A 22666-nucleotide genomic window follows, 5' to 3' on the forward strand; every position below is an offset into this window, starting at 1 on the left:
AAAATGGAGGAATGTGGAAAACATTATGCTGAGTAAAATAAGCCAGTCCCAAAGGGATAAATATCATAAATATCCATTGTGGCTCTATCATTTTACACTCATATCATCAATTTAAGAGCGATCTAATTTCTCTGCACTTTATCAGCACTTATTATTATGACTTTTTTATTTTATCTATTCTATTAGGAAGTCAGTGATATCTCTTATTAGCTTAAATTTGCATTTTCCCAATGATGAATGACATTGGAAATCTTTTTTATGTACTATTTGTCATTTGTATTTCTTTTTTCATGAAATTTCTGTTTGTGTCTTTTGTCCATTTTTCTAAATGATTTATTTTCATATATTGGACTTCGAGAATTCTATATTATACATATTCTACTTTTGTTGAATATACGGTTTGCAAATACTTCCTTCTCATTCATAGCTTATCTTTTCATTCTCTTAGCAGGATCTTTCTTAACATGAAAGTTCTCATTTTGATGAAGTTCAGTTTATGGCTATTTCCTTTTATCGATTATGTTTTTGTTGTCATGTCTAAAATGTCATCACCAAGTCCTGAGTCCAAAGAATTATCTCATATTTTTTCTAAAAGTTTCATGACTTAATTTTTATATTTACGTTTATACTTATATTTATAAATTTATTAATTAATATAAATTTAAAGTTTATATTTAAGTTTTATATTTGTTTATAATCTCATTGGAATTAATTTTGTGTACACTGAGGAGTTTAGAAGAATTTTATTTTTTTGTCTATAGATTTCCAATAGCCTCAACAATATTTGTTGAAAAAGCTCCATTTATCAGCTTTGTCTTTTGTTAAAACTCAGTTGTATTTCTGTTGGTCTATTTCCAGGGTCTCTGTTCTGTTCCATTGATCTGTGTCTATCTGAACGGACATTTTGAAAACAAACCCAAGAGGTATGTTCCTTCCTTTACATAATTTCCTTCAAACTGGGGGCTTGGTTGTTCTAGAAAAAGCCTACAGTCTGGGAGTTCCAAGAGTTTGGTAGTTAAAATGACGACATACAACTTATATGCATGGATGGATTGATGTATGCATAGGTTTTATGGGTATTATAGGAGGAGGCAGAAGGTACTTTCCATAAAAAGGAACTCACAAGTTACAAATATCAAGTTACTAAAGATACTAAACATTTCAAGATTCAGTGCTTCGTGCCAATTCCAGAGTGATGCCAAAAACTTTAAGAGATATTTAAATGAATGTTTTAAAGGAATTATAATTGAAAATAATATATATATATAAATACATGTGTATATCTATCATTTCTGGTTTTTTTTTGTTTAATTTCTTGCTTCAGAGATAGGCATTAACACAACTAGCAACATACTAGTACCTGTTTCAAGATGTTAGGTTAATAAACATACTGTAAATTACAAAAATACCTAACCGTAGTTAATGATCTAAAGTGCTGTAATGTGTTTCAGTTTTTGAATAAACTCTGCTGACATCTGAATAACAAACCAAAGCAAACAGGAAAAACATTAATGACATGAGTTGAGGCAATGCAATTGCATAGACCAATTGCATGATTACTATCTACAGAGGGGGGCAATTGAAATCCTGAGCAGATTATTTTCATTTCCTTCAGTATTTCTGGCTCTGCTTTGATCCATGATTAACACATGGTAGTCTCTTTCTACTAAACAACATTAAATAGGTGCTTTATGAATTCTTTGAGGATTAAGTTAATGATAATCTCTGCAATACTCATATTAAAAATACACAAAATAAAATTCTTCTGTCAATTAGAAATAAGTCTTCTAGACAGTTTAACACTTTGTATGCTGTTGCCACTAAGTTTAACTTTTCTAAGAACTTTTATTCTGAGTCTACACAGACAGGAAGGAATTGTACCTTGGGGAAGTAATGGGTATGTCATGACAAAACACCCTCTTTTAGGAGAGTTGTGGGACATGGCAGGTGAGGGTGCATGGTTAGAGAGAGGCCAGAGAATAATAAATGTAATAACAGAAGTAACTATATTAATCTTAGGGGGAAATGAAATACATCAAAATCTAAAATTTATACAAATAAATTGATCTTAATCCATGTTATCATCACATTTCAAATCCCCCTGAAAAAATCCAGATGACTTCAACCTTTACTAGTTTTGACTATCTAGTGCCTTCAGAGCATCAGAGACCTAACTGCTACCCCTGCTTTGCCTCTTCTAAGCTCATTTGTGGGAAGTATTTTTAAAGGGCAACCAAAGTGAGTCAAGCATGTTGTTGCCACGATTTCACAGCTGTGGTAGCTTTGCTCACTTTTCTATTAATAATGTTCTATGTTATTTATAAGCAGGACATTGTAATTGTGTTGATTTCATTACCCTCTTCATATGGCTTCTTTCAGAGTTTTAAAAAGTGAACAGCTGGTTTTCACAAACATTTATTAAATAATTATTCAAAAAATTAGCTTCAAAATTTAAAACTTCTCTTAAGTTGAATTTGGCAACAACAGTGAGCATGAATTATTCATGAAGTGATATGTGACAGGTGCTGTATGATAGAATATCCTTTTTGTTTCAGTTATTAGGAAAGAAAATTATTAATCCCACCTGGAATACTAACAACGTATGAGAGAGCTATAGACACAGAGAGAGAGAGAAAATGAGAAGTGCTTAGCATGATTATACTAATAATTTATTAGAATTAAGTTGCATTTGAAAAATCAATCATGAATTAACTAAAATTAGCCTTTTTGATGAACTATGGCAACAAGCACAAAATCACTTATGCCACTTTAAAACCAACTACATTTCTAAGTTCTCAATAAATACATTCTGTTCTTCCCTGAAGTATTGTGTCTCAGCCAAAATTCATCTATCCTCCTCTTCAATGTCTGTTACTATTTTGATTGCTCATCAGATGTCTCTCCGAACCTCAAACAGCTGTACCATGCATAAGGCACCAGAAGAATAGCTAAGAAGACAGGTTCTAATATCATTATACAATGCAAACAATTAACTAGATCATCTCTTTTATTCTTTATAATGAAAAAGAAGTACCTTCCAGGGGTTTAGGATAAACATGTTATTCAACTTAATCCATTAAAACATGATAAAATTTTAGCTGCTCAAGTGTGACAAGTCAAAGAACTACAGAGTAAGCATTTAGCCTATCAAAGAAGACATGAGTCTGCGTCCCATGTCAGAGTATCAGAGTTTGATTCCTCAGCCCCAGCTCCTGAGTCCAATTTCATGCTAACATAGACAGGTGCGATGGATCAAGTAATTGGGTCTCTGTCATCCACACTGGAGATCTGATTGGTTCTGGCTCGGTTCTGGCCTCAGTCCAGCTCTGATTTGCCCATTTAGGGAGCAAGCCAGTGGGTGGGAGTTTCTCCTTTGTCTCTGTTTCTCTCTCCTGTTCAAATAAATAAGCACTAAAAAAAAAAAAAAAAAAAAACTAGATTCTAGTGGCACTTCTGCCATCCCCTAGACTTGAGAATGGGCAAATTATAAGGCAGTTACTGGTTTCCATTTAATCTGGAAAGTGAAAAATTGCCAACTGTTTTAATAATAGAGTGACTCATGCCAAAATATACAGACCAGCCTTCTCAGTTTCACTATGTAGGATAAGGAAAAATAAAGGAATCCAAAAGAAATGCCTCCAAAAAAGTACTTAACAATAGATTACAGTGACTCTAACCAGAGCTAAGGTTCATAATCACCATAGCTCCCTTCTGGAAACACCCGTTTCTTATAACTAGTGTTAAGATGCTTCTTGCTTAAATGAAGGTGTACATTTTATCTTCCTTATCAACAACTTTTTAAAACAGCAAAACTTCTATAACTAATGTGGGAAAAGATCAGATATTGCTTTCTTGTCACCACACAAAAAAAGATAAGCACGTATATTATCTTTAAAATATTCACATAGATTTTGATGTAGTTGAGGAACAAAAGTACAACATTCTTAATTTTAAAATTTACCAGATTATGTCCAGCCATGGATGAGTGGATAAAGAAAATATGTTGTATAACCACAATGGAGTATTATGCGACCACACACAAAAAATGAAACCTTGAAAGGTGTAACAAAATGGATGGACCTGGAGGTTATTTTGCTGACTGAAATAATATAGACACAGAAAGATAAATGCATTTTCTTTCTCTCTCTCATATGTGGAAGTTTAAAAAGGTAGATCTGAACTTAGAATATTGATTACTAGAGGCTAGGAAGAGTAAGAGGAAGGGGAGAAAGAGTGATATTGGATAACGAGGGATAAAACATAGTCATATCGGGGGCCTGGCATTGTGGTGCAGCAAGTTAAGCCACTGCTTGCAATGCCAGCATCTCATTTCAGAGTGCCAGTTAGTGTCCTTGATGTCCTCTTCTGATCCAGCTCCCTGCTGATGCACATGGGAAGAGAGCAGAAGATGACCCAAGGGCTTAGCCCTACCACACATGTGGGAAATCTGCAGTTTCAGGCTCCTGGCTTCAGCCTGGCCCAGCCCCAGCCATTTTGAACAAATGAAAGATAGTGCTTTCTCTCTCTCTCTCTCTCTCCCCTCACACACACACACATACACACACACACACACACACACACACGGACTCTATCTCCCTCTCTCTCTCTCTTCCTCCTTCCCTCCCTCTACCCTTCTCTCCCTCTCTGGCACTCTGACTTTCAAATAAATAAAAGAAATCTTTTCAAAAATTATGGAGTAAGTTCTAATGTTCACATCACAGTGGGATCACAGTGGGGCTATTATAGGTTACAATACTGTATTAAGAACCAGAGAGGAGCTTGTAGGCTCCAAACAAGGAAAAAATAAGAAACAGAAACACTAATTGCCTGATTTGAAAAGTTCACACTCTGTACATATGTTGAAATATAACATTTTAGTCCATAAAAATGTGCAACTTTACATGTAAATAAAAATGTTTAAAGATAAAAAAATTAAGTAAAAAATTTGCCAGACTATGAAACTACTTTAAATTTAATTGTGTATTTAAAAATATTATAATAAAAGGCATCATATGTAAATCACTTAATTCACATAAAGTTTTCACTTAAAAGGTAATTCACATGGAATAACACACCATCCACATAATCGAATTCAAAACATTGTATAAATCTACACAACTTATATGGAATATGTCCCCAATATATTATTATGTGAAGTGATAAATATGGCTAATGTGAATCACACAATACCTATTTTATAAATTTAGAAAAAGGCAGCACTTATATATAGATCCAGGTATTTATGTATATACATATAGATCTAGGTATTTATATACAGATATAGGTATTAAAATTCTGAAGGAAAGACATACAAGGAACTGTTACTGTGATCACTTTTCAAAAGAACTACAATGAATAAGGGTAGAGGAACATATTTGCTTTTCTATCTTCCTATACTTTTTAAATTTTAAATATTGGCACCCATTAATTTTGTTGTTTTAATGGTTAACAGGTTGAATAACGGGTACTAAAATGTAGTCAGATGGAAGTAAAAGGATTTTGGTGTTCTACAGCACAATAGGATGATTATAGCTCAAAATAATGTGGCATAAACTGTATAAGAAAATGAAAGAGAAGTTGGGAGGCTCCAAGTTCAAAGATATTAAAATGGAAAGGTTAATTTCCTGGTTTCATTGGCTTATGCTCTGAATACGTGTTGATATATTGCACTATACTTCATAAAAGTATAAGTATTACATATTAAATCAAAATTTAAAATAATTTTTTTTATTTTTATTTTTAACTTTTATTTAATGAATATAAATTTCCAAAGTACAGCTTATGGATTACAATGGCTTCCCCCCCATAATGTCCCTCCCACCCCCAACCCTCCCCTTTCCCACTCCCTTTCCCCTTCCATTCACATCAAGATTCATTTTCAATTCTCTTTATATACAGAAGATCAGTTTAGCATACATTAAGTAAAGATTTCAACAGTTTGCTCCCATACAGAAACATAAAGTGAAAAATACTGTTTGAGTACTAGTTATAGCATTAAATCTCAATGTACAGCACACTAAAGACAGAGATCCTACATGAAGAGTAAGTGCACAGTGACTCCTGTTGTTGACTTAACAAATTGACACTCTTGTTTATGGCATCAGTAATCACCCTAGGCTCTTGTCATAAGCTGCCAAGGCTATGGAAGCCCCCTGAGTTCACTGACTCTGATAATTTTTAGACAAGGCCATGGTCAAAGTGGAAGTTGTCTCCTCCCTTCAGAGAAAGGTACCTCCTTCTTTGATGACCCGTTCTTTCCATTGGGATCTCACTCGTGGAGATCTTTCATTTAGGGTTTTTGTTTTTGTTTTCCCCAGAGTGTCTTTGCTTTCCATGCCTGAAATAGTCTCATGGGCTTTTCAGCCGGATCCACATGCCTTAAGGGCTGATTCTGAGGCCAGAGTGCTGTTTAGGACATCTGCCATTCTATGGGTCTGCTGTGTATCTCACTTCCCATGTTGGATCATTCTCTCCCTTTTTTATTCTATCAGCTAGTATTTGCAGACACTATTCTTGTTTATGTGATCCCTTTGACTCTTAGACCTATCAGTGTGATCAACCGTGAACTGAAATTGATCACTTGGATGAGTGAGATGGCATTGGTACATGCCACCTTGATGGGATTGAATCGGAATCCCCTGGTATGTTTCTAACTCTACCGTTTGAGGTAAGTCAGCTTGAGCATGTCCCAAATTGTACATCTCTTCCCTCTCTTATTCCCACTCTTATATTTAACAGCAATAACTTTTCAGTTAAGTTTCAGCACTTAAGAATAATGTGTATTATCCATAAGTCGTACTTTGGAAATTTATATTCATTAAATAAAAGTTAAAAAAAAAGAATAATGTGTATTGATTACAGTATTCACCAAAAGTATTAAGTAGAACAAAATAATTTTACATAGTTTAAAAATAAATTTAAAAATTGTTAACAGAGTTGAAAGTGGTGATAAACATTTTGATTTTCTTCTATTTACTTTTGATATTTTTTAAATATAGGAGAGCTATAAAGGACACTCAAGGGGGTGGCGCTATGGCTCAATGGGTTAAAGCCCTGGCCCACAGCACTAGCATCCCATAAGGGTACCGGTTCACATCCCAGCTGCTCCACTTCAAATCCAGCTCCCTGCTAATGCACGTGGGAAAGCAGAGGAGGATGGTCCAAGTCCTTGTGCTCCTGCCCCCACGTGGGAGACCCAGAGGAAGCTCTTGCCTCCTGGCTCAGATGGCTCAGCTCTGGCTGTTGCAGCCATTTGGGTAGTGAATCAGCTGAGGGAAGACCTCTCTCTCTCCCTCTCTCTCTGTAACAGTCTCTTTAAAATAAATAAAATAAATCTTTTTTAAAAAAAGAATACTCAAAATACATCAAACAGTAATTAACTGGACCAATATTATTGAATGGGTGGTGGGCTGTGAGTAGGAGGGAGAGTAGGGTGGGAAGTATCACTATGCTCCTAAATCTGTAAATATGAAATATATGAAATTTGTTCACTTTATATAAATGAAAAAAAATTTTATTCATTTTCATGGTTGAAGACACAATTCCACATTAAACCTGTGTAGATAGAGTTAAGGCAATGAGTAACTGCAGACGTAAGTTTAACATGACCCATTGGAGTATGTGGCTTTCAGAAAGCTGTTGTTATCTAAGGAGCAGAAAGAAGTTCTGTCAATTGGAACTGACCACAGAAGGGATAACCTAGTAGAAAGCAGTAAGATCTGTTTCAATGCTGTGCTTCAGGACATCCGGCTCCCTCTGCTAGTAATACCACCCCCTCCACTTTCCTGCTATAGGGAACTCCTATACAACCTTCAGGAATCACCTCTTTGAGGGAAGCTGTGCAGAACCCCTCCTTCACCCTTGTGGTTCTCAAACACTTCACCCCTATGGTTCTCAAACCAGAAACTTGACTTCAACTGGAAATTTGTTGCAAATGCAGGATCTGAAGTTCTATGTCAAAGGCCTACTTAACCTACATTTTTTTAAAAAATATTTATTTATTTATTTGAAAGGCAGAGTAACAGAGAGAGGGAGAGACAGAGAGGGAGAGAGAAACAGATCTTCCATCTGCTATGAATTACATTTTTGACAAGACTTGAGGTGATTCATATTCACATTAAATTTGGGAAGCATACCCAAGGTACACCCACATTTTTACAGCATTTACAAGGTATTTGTCTAAATTCAACTTTGAGATTGTTAAAAGCAAAATTTAAGATTTCTGTTGTTGTTCTATAACCATTGTACAAAAGAGATCCCCCGTAAATGTTTGCTAAAGAAATAATCAAATGAGCAACAATGAAGGAAAAGCAGAATATGATTCAAAAATGGACAATGGACCTAAGTAGACATTTCTGAAAAGAAGACATTCAAATGGTCAACAGATGTATGAAAAAATGTTCAATGTCACTAATCACCACACAAGTGCAAATCAAAACCACAATGAGACATCACCTCACTCCAGTCAGAATTTCTATTGTTACAAAGACATAACAGGTGTTGGCAAATATGTGGAGAAAGGAGAACCCCTTGCTTTGTGGGAATGTACAACCATTATGGAAAACAGCATAAAACTCCTCAAATATTAAAAATAGAACTACAAATTATCCAGAACACACACATACACACACACACATACATCCAAGGAACATGGAATTACTCTGTTGAAGTGACATCTGCACTCTCATGTCCATTGTAGCAGGATTCACAATAGCCAAGAAATGACAGCAACCTAGGTGTCCATCCACTGATGGATGGATAAAGAAAATGTGGTATACATATGCAATAGAATACTACTCAGACATAAAAAAAGATAAAGTCCAGTTGTGACAGAATGAATGGACCTGGAGGTCATTATGGTAAGTAAAATAAGTCACACAGAGAAACACAAATGTTCCATGACTTCATTCATGTGAGTAAAAAACAGTTGATCTCATAGAAGTTGAGAATAGAATGATGGTTACCAGAGTAGAGTAGGGGATTAAGGAGGGATGTGGAATTGTTGGTAAACAGGTACTAAGTTATATTTAGATAGGATGCACAGTAGGATGATTATAGATAATATAATGTATATTTCAAAATGCTAGAAGAATTTTGAACATTTTCACCACTAAAACAGATATATTTTTTGACAAGATAGATATGCTTACCCTCATTTTGAACATTATACAACATATATAAGTATCAAACATCACATGCACCACATAAATATGTCCAATTTTTAAGTATCAGTTAAAATTTAAAAATATTTTAAATGAAAGAAAAGTAAACAAAATTTGGTTCATTACTTTTTAGTAGTAATTCATCAATTATATGGCAATATAGAAATATTACTTGCAAATGATAAGTTAACCTTTAAAAAGATGCTTAGAAAAAACAGTATGTTTAAATGTACATATACCCTAGAAATACATTACAAAATATTTTTATTCCTACCAATGGAACATGAAACCCATGATTGTACCTAAAGCCTCTTATGATGAGCTTTGCCCTTCTTTAAAAAAAAAGCCTTACATGCGAATTAATATATAAGGTCACTAATTTTGTTGTAAGCCAGCAGATAAAACAGTAGAATAAATTACTTTTAGATTTCTTTTGTTTTTCTGTTGACACAAATTATACTACTGTCTTTCTTTAAGACTGCAGCTGTTGCTGGCTCTGTCACACTGTTTACTATAATTATTGCTTTCAGATTTCATGACCTGTATCCCAGGCCAGATGAGCAACTTCAGAAATCAACAACAATCATGGATGTTTACAAAATTATTGCTACTAGGAATCTCTTTTCCTAACAACATGAAAACTCCTTAGTATGGCTTCACCTTTCAACAAAAGTCCTCACCTTGCTGTTTCTCGCCACTCAGCATCCTCACCTTCACGCCAACAAATCTCATCCAATTCTGTGAAAAGGTCATGAGGAATGTGTTCTTCGTCATCATCCTCAGTTCCCAGAATGAACTGTACTCGCTGCGACGGGGTATCTAGGTGAAATCAGAGATGCAAACATGTATTACCTTGACTCTAAGCTCACCAGGTTCCAGTCACTACCTGCAACATCACCTCAAATTCACACTTGCACTGCCCAGCCACTGCAACACTCAGCTAGTGCAGACACAGGAATTAAAACCAAATTTACATAACATTAAGGCCAGCATAATTTGGGAGCATGAATATTTAAAATGCAATTATATATTATCAAATATAAAATCAAATATGATCATTTTTTATTTTTATAACATTCATGGCAACTATTTCTGTTTCTCACACATGTATAAACATTTTCTCATCATATATGATATATTCTATGGGTAATATTCAGAAGTGTAGATTATGATAAAATTTACTTACTCTAAAACTATGCTGAATATAATTCACCATATCGCTTCCCTAATCTCTCGCAACCACTGGTCTGGTTTATACTGCCATAGTTTTGTCTTTTCTTAAATGTCATGTAAGTGAAAACTGGGTATGTTAACTTTTTGAGACTGGCTTTATCATGTGGCTTAATGCCTTTGAGATTTTGAAATTTATATATATCATTGTGTGTATCAATAGTTCATTCCTAGGCAGGCGCCACGGCTCAGTAGGCTAATCCTCCGCCTTGCGGCGCCGGCACACCGGGTTCTAGTCCCGGTCAGGGCGTCGGATTCTGTCCCAGTTGCTCCTCTTCCAGGCCAGCTCTCTGCTGTGGCCCGGGAGTGCAGTGGAGGATGGCCCAGGTGCTTGGGCCCTGCACCCCATGGGAGACCAGGAGAAGCATCTGGCTCCTGCCTTCGGATCAGTGCGGTGCGCCGGCCACAGTGCGCCGGCCGTGGCGGCCATTGGAGGGTGAACCAACGGCAAAGGAAGACCTTTCTCTCTGTCTCTCTCTCTCTCACTGTCCACTCTGCCTGTCAAAAAAAAAAAAAATAGTTCATTCCTATAATCCTGAATAACAGTCCATTGTGGGAAGATACCACATTTTGCTTATGCATGCATCTGCTGAAGGATATTTGAGTTATTTCCAATGTTTCTCAATTATGACTAGAACTACTGTAAGTATATTTGTATAGGTTTTCTTTTAAAAAATTATTTATTTGAAATGTAGAGTTACAGAGAGGCAGAGGCAGAGGCAGAGGCAGAGAGAGAGAGGTCTGTTGGTTCACTCCCCAGATGGCCGCATTGGCTGGAGCTGAGCTGATCCAAAGCCAGGAGCCAGGAGCTTCTTCTCGGTCAGCCATGTGGGTGCAGGGGCCCAAGGACTTGGGCCATCTTCCACTGCTTTCCCAGGCCAGATTAGAGAACTAGATTAGAAGTGGAGCATCTGGGACTCGAATCATCACCCATATATGATGCAGGCACTGAGAGAGGCAGCTTTACCCATTATGCCACAGTGCTGACCCAGTATAGGATTTTAAGTAAACAGAGTTTTTATTTTTCTAAGGTAAATACCTAGGAATAAGACTGTATCTTGGGGGGCCGGCACCGTGGCTTACTTGGTTAATCCTCTGCCTGTGGCACCAGCATCCCATATGGGCACCAGGTGCTAGTCCCGATTGCTCCTCTTCCAGTCCAGCTCTCTGCTGTGGCCCAGGAGGGCAGTGGAGGATGGCCAAAGTGCTTGGGCCCCTGCACCCACATGGGAGACCAGGAGGAACCACCTGGCTCCTGGTTTCGGATCATCGTAGCTCCTGTCATAACGGTCATTTGGGAGGTGAACCAACGGAAGGAAGACCTTTTTTTTTTTTTTTGAAACTTTTATTTAGTAAATATAAATTTCCAAAGTACAGTTTATGGATTACAATGGCATTTCCCCCCCATAACTTCCCTCCCACTCACACCCCTCCCTTCTCCCACTCCCTCTCCCATTCCATTCACATCAAGATTCATTTTCAATTATCTTTATATACAAAAGATTGATTTAGTATATATTAAGTAAAGATTTCATCAGTTTATACCCACACAGAAACACAAAGTGTAAAATACTGTTTCAGTGCTAGTTATAGCATTAATTCACATTGAACAACACATTAAGGACAGAGATCCTACATAAGGAGTAAGTACATAGTGACATAGTGACTCCTGTTGTTGACTTAACAATTTGACACTCTTGTTTATGGCATCAGAAATCTCCCTAGGCTCTAGTCATGAGTTGCCTAGGCTATGGAAGCCTTTTGAGTTCGCCGACTTTGATCTTATTCCGACAGGGTCATAGTCAAAGTGGAAGTTCTCTCCTCCCTTCAGAGAAAGGTACCTCCTTCTTTGATGGCCCCGTTCTTTCCACTGGGATCTCACTCGCAGAGATCTTCCAGTTAGGTGTTTGGTTTTTTTTTGTTTGTTTGTTTGTTTGTTTTTTTTTTTTTTTTTGCCAGAGTGTCTTGACTTTCCATGCCTAAAATACTCTCATGGGCTCTTCAGCCAGATTCGAATGCCTTAGGAGCTGATTCTGAGGCCAGAGTGCTGTTTAGGACATCTGCCATTCTATGAGTCTGCTGTGTATCCCGCTTCCCATGTTGGATCGTTCTCTCCCTTTTTTATTCTATCATTTAGTATTAGCAGACACTAGTGTTGTTTGTGTTTGTGTGATCCCTTTGACTCTTAGACCTATCAGTGTGATCAACCGTGAACTGAAATTGATCACTTGGATGAGTGAGATGGCATTGGTACATGCCACTTTGATGGGATTTTATTGAAATCCCCTGGCACATTTCTAACTTCACCATTTGGGGCAAGTCAGTTTGAGCACATCCCAAATTGTACATCTCCTCCCTCTCTTATTCCCACCCTTATATTTAACAGGAATCACTTTTCAGTTAAATTTCAACACCTAAGAATAAATGTGTGTTAACTACAGAGTTCAACCAATAGTATTAACTATAACAAAAAAATACTAAAAGGGATAAAGTATTAAATTGTACATCAACAGTCAGAAAAAGGGCTGATCAGGTCACTGTTTCTCAGTCTCCATTTCACTTCAACAGGTTTCTTCTTTGGTGCTCAGTTAGTTGTCACCGATCAGGGAGAACATATGATATTTGTCCCTTTGGGACTGGCTTAATTCACTCAGCATGATGCTTTCCAGATTCCTCCATTTTGTTGCAAATAACCGGATTTCATTGTTTTTGACTGCTGTATAGTATTCTATAGAGTACATGTCCCATAATTTCTTTACCCAGTCTACTACAACAAACAATCCACTTAAGAGATGGGCCAAGGACCTCAATAGACATTTTTCAAAAGAGCAAATCCAAATGGCCAACAGGCACATGAAAAAATGTTCAAGATCACTAGCAATCTGGGAAATGCAAATCAAAACCACAATGAGGTTTCACCTCACCCCAGTGAGAATGGCTCACATTCAGAAATCTACCAACAACAGATGCTGGCGAGGATGTGGGGAAAAAGAGACACTAATCCACTGTTGGTGGGAATGTAAACTGGTTAAGCCACTATGGAAGTCAGTCTGGAGATTCCTCAGAAACCTGAATATAACCCTACCATTCAACCCAGCCATCCCACTCCTTGGAATTTACCCAAAGGAAATTAAATTGGCAAACAAAAAAGTGGTCTGCACCTTAATGCTTATTGCAGCTCAATTCACAATAGCTAAGACCTGGAAATTTTTTGTTTGTTTGACAGGTAGAGTTATAGACAGTGAGAGAGAGAGAGAGAGAGAGAGAGACAAAGAGAAGGTCTTCCTTCCGTTGATTCACTCCCCAAATGGCCGCTATGGCCAGCGCACTGCGCCGATCCGAATCCAGGAACCAGGTGCTTCCTCCTGGTCTCCCATGTGGGTACAGGGCCCAAGCACTTGGGTCATCCTCCACTGCCTTCCCAGGCCACAGCAGAGAGCTGGACTGGACAAGGAGCAACCGGGACAGAATCCAGCCCTCAGTCTCCAACCAGGACTAGAACCCAGGGTACCAGCACGGCAGGCGGAGGATTAGCCTAGTGAGCCACAGCGCCGGCCGGAAGACCTTTCTCTCTCTCTCTCACTGTCTATAACTCTACCTGTCAAAAAAAAAAAAATGACTGTATGTTGGGGCCAGTGCCGTGGTGCAGCAGGTAAAGCTGCTGTCTGCTGTGCTAGCATCCCATATGGGCACTGGTTCAAGTCCTGCCTGCTCTACTTCCAATCCAGCTCTCTGCTATGGCCTGGGAAAGCAGAAGATGGCCCCAGTCCTTGGGCCACTGCACCCATGTGGGAGACCCGAAAGAAGCTCCTGGCTCCTGGCTTCCGAGTGGCATAGCTCTGGGTGTTATGGCCAATTGGGGAATGAGCCAGCGGATGGAAGACCTCTCTCTCTTCTGCCTCTCCTTCTCTCTGTGTAACTCTGACTTTCAAATAAATAAATCTTAAAAAAAAAAAAACAAAACTGCATGCTATACAGTGACTGTAAGTTCAGCTTTAGAAGACTCTGCAAAACTGCTTTCCAGAATGGCTGTACCATTTTGCATTCCCAGGGGCAATGTATGAGAGCTGCAGTTCCTGAAATTTTCACCTGCACTTGCATTTGGTATTGTCAATTGCTTTTTCGTTTTCTATGTACTGATACCTCATTGAGAGTTAATTTACACTTCTCTGGTGGTTACTACTGACAATTTCTCATGTATTTATTTGCTATTCATATTTCTTCTCTGAAAACATGTTGAAATGTTTTTCCAATTTTCAGATGGGTTTTTTGTTCTTTACTATTGAGTTTTGAGAATTCATTATAGTTGTATATTTTGCATAAAAAGATTTTGCTGAACATACAATTTGCAAATATTTTCTCTTATGCCCATCTATTGCTTAAGTTTACATTATCTTAACAGTGTCTTTCACTTACCAAAATGTTGAATTTTGATAAATTCCAACTCATTTTTTCTACTTACATTATGCTTTTAGTTCCAAATTTCAGCACTCTTGCCTAAAAATCTCAATGATTTTCTCATGTTATTTTCTAAGTGTTTTTGTAGTTTTCTATTTTACATTATAAGCTATTGTGTATTTTAAGTTAATTTTGCTATAAAATGAAAGGCTTATTTCAAGAATTTTTTTTGCATGTGTATGTCCAAGTGTTCCAACACAAGGTAAAAAGACAACAAATGATAGCCATAGATGAGGTATATTCTCCAATAAACTGTCTTGTAATTTTTTCAAAAATAAGTTGGCCATACAGGATTATTTTTCTGGACTCCTTTGATCTAGGCCTGTGTTAGTTCTGGCTGTTATAACAAAGTAACACAGACCAAATTGCTCATAAATGACAGAAATTCACTTCTCACAGATCTGGAGGATGGAATTCTGAGATACTCTCCTGAGAATCCAGATACTCTTCTGGCAAGGCTGGCAACAGCAAAAAAAAAAAAAAAAAAAAAAACAGCAGTAGAACCCAGTTAGCCATGTGATCATGAAGGTGAACAATCAAGATCCTACTCTGAGGCTATCAGGATGTTCCACAGGCTGCCATTTTCAACTTGTGATGGGTTCATCAGAAATAGTTATAATTTTGAAAATCTTAGGGTATGAGTCTCCAAATTCTGTTCTTTTCCAAAACTGCTTGACTATTTCTTTTACCTTTCCATATAAATGAGATCCATATACATTTTAGAATCAATTGTACTCACAAAATTTCTGCAGAGAATATGGGTGGAATTGTATTAAATGTATAAATCAATTTGAGGAGATTTGTACATTAACTGTAATGATTTTTCCAATCCATGGAAACTGTATGAATCTTAATTTCTTTAGGCCTTCTTTGATTTCAAATCATTCATTCCATCCAGTTTTGTAGTTTTCAGAATACAGAATCCCCACATTTTTATTTATATCTAGATATTTCATTTCTTGAAGCCTTTATAAATTAAATTTTGTTTCCAATTTTTCAGTGCTAGTGTATAGAAATGTGACTGATATGTTTGACCTTGTATCCTGCAACTTTGCTAATCTTATTATTTCTAGGATTTCTTTTGTAGATTCCTTGGGGTTTTTTGTGATTTACGATTACAGACAATTTTATTTCTTCCTTTCTAAACAAACTCTCTTTCTGTACTGGCTTGAAATTTCAGTATAGTACTGAGAAGGGGTAATAAAAACAGCCATTTCCTTGTTCCTAGTCTTAAGGAAAAAAAGAACATTCCACCTTTCACCAGTATTATGCTAGTTTTTCTTCATCTGAGATTGTCTTTATTTAACCTTCATGCCCCAAGTATATTTCAGTGGACATATAATTTTAGATTGAATTTTTGGATATTCCACTAGATACAGAATTTTTTGTTGACTCTCCTTTCAGCACTTTCAAATGCTGTACCACTTCCTTCTGACCTCTGTGTTTCAGAAGGGAAATATACAATCCCTGGAGTCATTGTTCCTGAAGTGAAGTGAATGTTTGTTTCTGGTTACTACAGGATTTTTTTCTTCCTCTTTAATTTTCATAAGTTTTTTAATGTTATGTATGGGTGTGATTTTTTTTAATTGATACTGTTTGGGAACACCAAGCTTCTTGAACATTAAGTTTGTGGTCATGTTTTTTAATTTGGAATGTTTTTCAGTAGTGAATGAATTTTTCTTTTGCTCTGTGCTCTTTCTCTTCTTCCACTGACTCTGGTGGCAGGATCCATTTATAATGATCACTGTATTGTTCAGGGTTCTATATAGATACAGAATCAATAAAATAGGTACTTAGAAATATGAAAAGGTATTCATTCACTAGAGGAATTGGTTCTTCACAGGATTATGGCAGATTAAAAGTCCCACACAGACAGTCTGTTCATTAGAGACCATGGGATGCTGGTAGAATGGCTCAGTCCAAGTTTGAAGGCCTCAGAACCTAGAAAGCCTAGGGTGTAAATCTCCTTTTAAAGTCCAAAGCCTGAGTAGTTCCATGGGTGCCACAGGTGTAAGACCTGGAGTTCAAAGGGCAGCAAGCCTGGAGTTCAAAGGGCAGCAAGCCTGGAGTTCTGATGTCCAAAGCAGGAGTCAGATGTCTCCAAGCTCACAAAACAAGAGACCAATTCTTCTTTCTTTATTTTCTCTAGACCCTCAGGTCTAGATGATGCCTGCCCACATTGAGGATAGGTACATCTTCTCTACTTTGTCCACTCTGACTCACAGGCTAATCTCTTGGAAACAACCTGACATACCCAAAGTAGTGTTTTTCCAGATTTCTAAGCATTCATTAATCCAATAAATTAAAAACTAAAATTAACCATCATACCTATCAGCTATGATATTTGACAAATATCTTCACAAGTATGTCATATCATCAGTCACCATGATTAATTTAACCAACAGGAGCTAGGAACAAGTTCATTTTCTTTGTCTCCTACAGCATTTACTTAAGGCTACCATCAAAAGGATTCAAAGCAGAAGGATGGGAGCAACCTATGGTGTATACTTCAACCATACCATGTTCAAGCAATTGAAAAAATTGTCAAGATGAATAAGGTGGGGCTGGCACTATGGTGTAGCTGGTAAAGCCGCTGCCTGTAGTGCCGACATCCTATATGGGTGCCAGTTCAAGTCCCTGCTGCTCTACTTCCTATCCAGCTCTCTGCTGATGGCCTGAGAAAGCAGTAAGAAGATGGCCCAAGTGCCCAGGCTCCTGTCTACATGTGGAAGACCTGGAAGAAGCTCTTGGCTCCTGGCTTCAGGTTAGCCCAGTTCTGGCCATTGTGGCCATCTGGGGAGTAAACCAGCAGATAAAAAATCTCTATCTCTCTCTCTGCCTCTGCATCTCTGTAACTGCTTTTCAGATAAATAAATAACTCTTTTTTTAAAATTACAAAGGTCTGTTGTACAAAGCCAGGTGACTTGTTTCTATATTGGCCTTTCCACTTGGCTTGTGCCTTTAATTTATGCAGAGTAAGATATATGACTAGTTGTACAGTCCTCTTCCTTGGACTGCAGGGAGGCAGTTGAGGGCAATCCTATTATCCATTAACCCTAGCCAGTGACTTGAGACTGAGGAAAACTCTTGTGTTATCATTAGCCCCTTTGGTTAAATTCAATAACAAACTTATCAACACTTTTTCTAATGTGATGATTTCCACTGGGGAGATGACTGTTTGAAACAACAATAATAATAAAATAATAAGTTAGTTATCCCTTCAGAAAGTTCAACTTCACAGCCTACTGTGATCTCATTTTACAGACATCTCAAGATTGATCTGAGGCCTATGTAATCTATTAACATTGTTTGTTAGAACATTCAAAAGTCTCTATTAATCATCCCTATAGTGCAAGTCCCTGAGTTTTTGGTAAGAAGGCACAAGATATGCAGTCATGTGTGTTTATTTGAATCCCTGGAAAGCACATGCAGTATACAATGGCTGGGACTCTGAAGAAGAACCAAGATCAGTTGAGTAACAGATTAGCAGTGTCTCCAGTGTGGCCTCCAGGCCAACTAGTCAGCTGTAAGATTTTCAGTTAGGATAACTGAGTCTAATGCTTGTTTTTAGAAGGACTGCTCGAGGAAATCAGTCTAATATCAACTGTTTATCCACTCCACCCCACAGAATGACTGAGTGATGCTATGTAAATCAAAGTAAGGAAGGCAATCGAAGAAGTTAACAGGTTTTTATGAGAAGGTGTAGGACCCCATAGGTATCTCTGTTGTTTCTTATAAACTTCTCAACATTAAAAGCAATGGTGATTAGAGTGGGTTCTTGGTGCAGTGCTTAAGACATTGTTTGAGATACTTGCTTTCCATATCAGAGTGCCTGATTTGAGTCCCAGTGCTCTTACTTTTGATTCAGCTTCCTGCGAATACACATCCTGAGAAGTAGCAGATGATGGCTCAAGTACTTGTGTCCCTGCAACCCATATGGCAAACTCAGACTGAATTCTGGGTTCCTGACTTTGGTCTGGTCCAGCCCTAATACTGCAGGCATTTCAGGAGTGACCAGGGGATGCTTTCACTCTCACTCTCCCACTCTCTGGTTTTCAAATAAAGGGAAAATAATACTTGTTTTAAAAACAACAGTGATCAAACAATGAGCAGAGTCATCTCATAAAGCATGAGAAGTTAGGAGTCAATAAGACTTAAGGCACTTGCACAGTTTGGAAGAGCTACACCAAGATATTTTGCTTATGAGGAAGGCTCCAAGGGAAATTTGTATACCTTAAATAAAATTTTAAAAAATTAAAATAAACAGCAGAAAAAAATCAGAAATTTCACTTCAAATACTGAGCTATCAAGTGTGTTCCATCCCAGTGTTCTAACTTCACTCTCTTTGCATCATCCCCTACTCAGGCCTGGACAGTTTATTGGGAAGGTTCAGAAGAGGTAAAATGACATTTTAATAAAATTTACAAAGACCCATTATGTCCCCCACTTTAATCCATTTGAGTCACTGTTGGGGGTCTTGGGAAGAAATATACTAAAGTAAGTGGTTAATATTTTTATATTGTAGGGCCATGTCAAGCCAACTAGAGTATCCTGAATTTATGAGTACCCAGAGTATCCAGAATTTATGAGGGCCCCTTTTAGCTGGACTAACATCCAGAGATTAGAACAATTAATCTGGCCTAAGGTTCTGTAAGGAGAATAAATAATGCATCATGCCCCAAAATGGTCATGATGGGATCCTGAATTTTTGTCAATTTCATTCCTATAGATTACCTTTTATGTACTCTATTATTTACCACAGATCAGGGAAAATATATGGAATTTTTTTTTGGACTGGCTTATTTCACTATGTAAAAAGGTTTCTAGTTGCTTCCATTTTGTTGCAAAAGATAGGATTTCATTCTTTTTCACAGCTGAGTAGTATTCCATAGTGTGTATATATCATTTTTTAAAAAAGTTTTAAGACATGCTTCCAGTACATAACGGTACCAGATCCTCCAGAAGATACAAATGTGGAAAACTCATCATATACCTTAACTACAAGTCCATTATTGGAAGGACTTAGGAATAAAAACCGCATGACTAATTGAAAAGGCACACGGCTCAGAAAGCTGAATACATAGACAGAGTAATTTCAAGGGCCACAATGATGTGTCTAGAATTGGATAATCAAACAAACAGCAACATCATAACCTCAGATTAGAGACATCTACAATCAAGATAACATTTATTTAATTCTTGCCTGGTTTTTAACATAAAGACCACTGGACTTTTCCCAGACTGCACACTGACTATAGGAATTTATCTAAAATTATCTGGTTGCTTTTTAATTCTCTGAGGGAGGGTCACATATCAGCATTGTAAACCTACAAATCTAGGACAACAATAGCCCAATACTAATCAATGCTTCTTCTACGTTTTCCTCTTGATTTTGTTTCTTTCAGATAAAGCTCCATTAGAGAGCAAAAGTTCCCTGTGGCAAAAAAAATTCACTGAAGAAATTTTCAAGATTTTTTCCTTACTGTCATCTCAAAATGGATCAAAAGTTGGCATGATAGTAGGAGAGTAAGAGTGACCAAAGAAGATGCGCCAGCTTTTATTGTTCTTTTGCCACTAGCATTTCGTGACCACTTCATTCATTTCTCAAGAAATTCAGCCAAATGCAAATGATTTTCTGGGTTTCTATACACAGTGCTCATGAATTTGCCTATCATGTTTGGTGTAGGTATGTATCTCTGAAAAATATCATCTGTAAGGAACAGTAAACTTGCCCCTGGCCTTGCTCTATCCCACTGCCCCACAGTGCAGATAAACCTAAGTATTAGTTGTTACAATTGGGTGGTCCTAAGACTACAGCCAGAGTGTCAAGGAAGTTCTGCTGCCTGGAGAAAAGTTAGTCCCAACTATTCAAACAATTGGAGTCAAAATCTACTTCCTGGTCATCAGTTTGCAGCTATACCCCAATTTGTTATCATTAATATTCAATAAAGTAGAGGAACACTTATTGCTCTACTGATTATACAATTTGTTCTATAAGTCAGGTACCAATAAACTTCTCTCAGCTCCCATTTAATGAACTGTGAGGCCCTCAGCTCTTTTTTTTTTTCCCACAAAGTTGTGTCTGTCTTCATCTCTTCCTGATTTCCAAAAATGTTCAGAACCATAAAGAGTGTCAGCATTTATTTTACCAGGTGAGGTGTTTTTGTTTGTTTGTTTGTTTTTTGTTTTTTTTTGTTTTTTTGTTTGTTTGTTTGTTTGTTTGTTTTTGTGACAGGCAGAGTTAGACAGTGAGAGAGAAGGACAGAGAGAAAGGTCTTCCTTTTCCATTGATTCACCCCCCAAATGGCCGCCATGGCTGATTCGCTGAGCTGATCCAAAGCCAGGAGCCAGGCGCTTCCTCCCCGTCTCCCCTGTGAGTGCAGGACCCAAGCACTTGGGCCATCTGCCACTGCCTTCCCGGGCCACAGCAGAGAGCTGGACTGGAAGAGGAGCAAACAGGACAGAATCCGGCACCCCAACCAGGACTAGAACCCGGGGTGCCGGCGCCGCAGGCAGAGGATTAGCCTAGTGAGCCGCGGCGCCGGCCTATTTTACCAGTTTTAAGGATACCGGCAAAATGCCTAAAACTCCTGGGTCAGAAATCAAAGACAGTGTATTACTCACAGAAATAGCAGTACCCGAGTATAATCAAGATTCAACTCCCACAGAAATATATGTAAAGGGTGGGGGGGAGGGGTGGGTTAATAAGACAGGACTAGTGCTAGGGAGCCCCATTCTTTTACAATGGACAGTAACATTCCTTGATTTTTGCCCAGTAGGGAAACATTACCTTGGTTATATTGTGTAGTAAACAGATTTTCCCTTTGCGCTCTAGAGAAATACACTATCTTCCTAGTCTGTTCAATACACAAACATCCCTGAAAAGAATGTCAAGCACAAAGGCAAGCAGTGCCTCTGTTCACAAGATATGAATGAACACGAGCGATCTATGGAGAATTATCTCCCAACAAACATCTCCATGGCCAATCTGTTACTCTCAAATAAAATCTGCTTGAATTTAAAGCTCTTCCTTGATATTAAAACTCCTTGGCAGACTCCCTCACTACCTTTTTACCTCTAAATATTCCCAATTTTGCCTACTGATTCTTCAATTTACTTTGTACGGATAAAGAAATTATTGGAGATTTTTATTTCATTTTTTTAAATTTCATTTGTATGTTTTAAAGATTTGGCTGTTCAACTAGAAAGCTTTATTAGGTTGATGGTACAAAATAAAAATATGAAATCTATACATGCTGTTGTAACTCATTATATCCTGTAATTCACCTTCTTACAATTATGTCATTAGTAATCAAATAATTTATTTTGTAATAATTGGTTTCATGACTCACCTTTCAGTGAATGTATGAACTATTAAACAAGGACCATGTTAGATTTATTCCCTGCTATGCCTCAGTACATACCAAAAGTTTAGTAAATATTTACTTGTTTAAAGAATGAAAGCCTCATACATATAATCATTTATGATCAAGATATATCTTGCACACTAAGAAATTCTTTCATCTTATCATGTGCACATTATGCAATACATCCTGGATAAAGTAGGACAATCAAATGTATATAGTCCACATGTTAGTTTGTTTATTGGTATTTTTAAAAAAATGTTTTTAAAAAGAGAAAATACATTTGTTAAATGTTTTTGAAGTCTTATTCTGTAACATCTGATTATAATAACAGTAACAAAGTAGATAATACCTTAGAAGCAGCTAGAAATTCAGAATAACCCATTAATATGGAAGATAATTTGGTCTATTAGACTGAATATAAGATACGTATTTTATTATAATGGGCAGGAA

The 22666-nt window shown here is 37.3% G+C and overlaps 1 protein-coding gene across 13 annotated transcripts in view; it reads right to left on the reverse strand.

The window, feature by feature from the left end:
- The window catches only part of SLC4A10 (solute carrier family 4 member 10), a 329775-nt gene that overhangs the window by 127557 nt on the left and 179552 nt on the right, over positions 1 to 22666 (reverse strand). For all 13 annotated transcript variants that reach the window (XM_017342639.4, XM_070069865.2, XM_051848038.3 and 10 more), the window contains 1 exon segment: positions 9842 to 9980. In XM_017342639.4, coding sequence (XP_017198128.1) covers positions 9842 to 9980 — 139 coding nt within the window.

The sequence above is a fragment of the Oryctolagus cuniculus genome, chromosome 3 (genome assembly GCF_051225735.1).
Source record: "Oryctolagus cuniculus isolate XC-2025 breed Fujian yellow rabbit chromosome 3, ASM5122573v1, whole genome shotgun sequence".
In the NCBI taxonomy this organism is placed as follows: Eukaryota; Metazoa; Chordata; class Mammalia; order Lagomorpha; family Leporidae; genus Oryctolagus; species Oryctolagus cuniculus.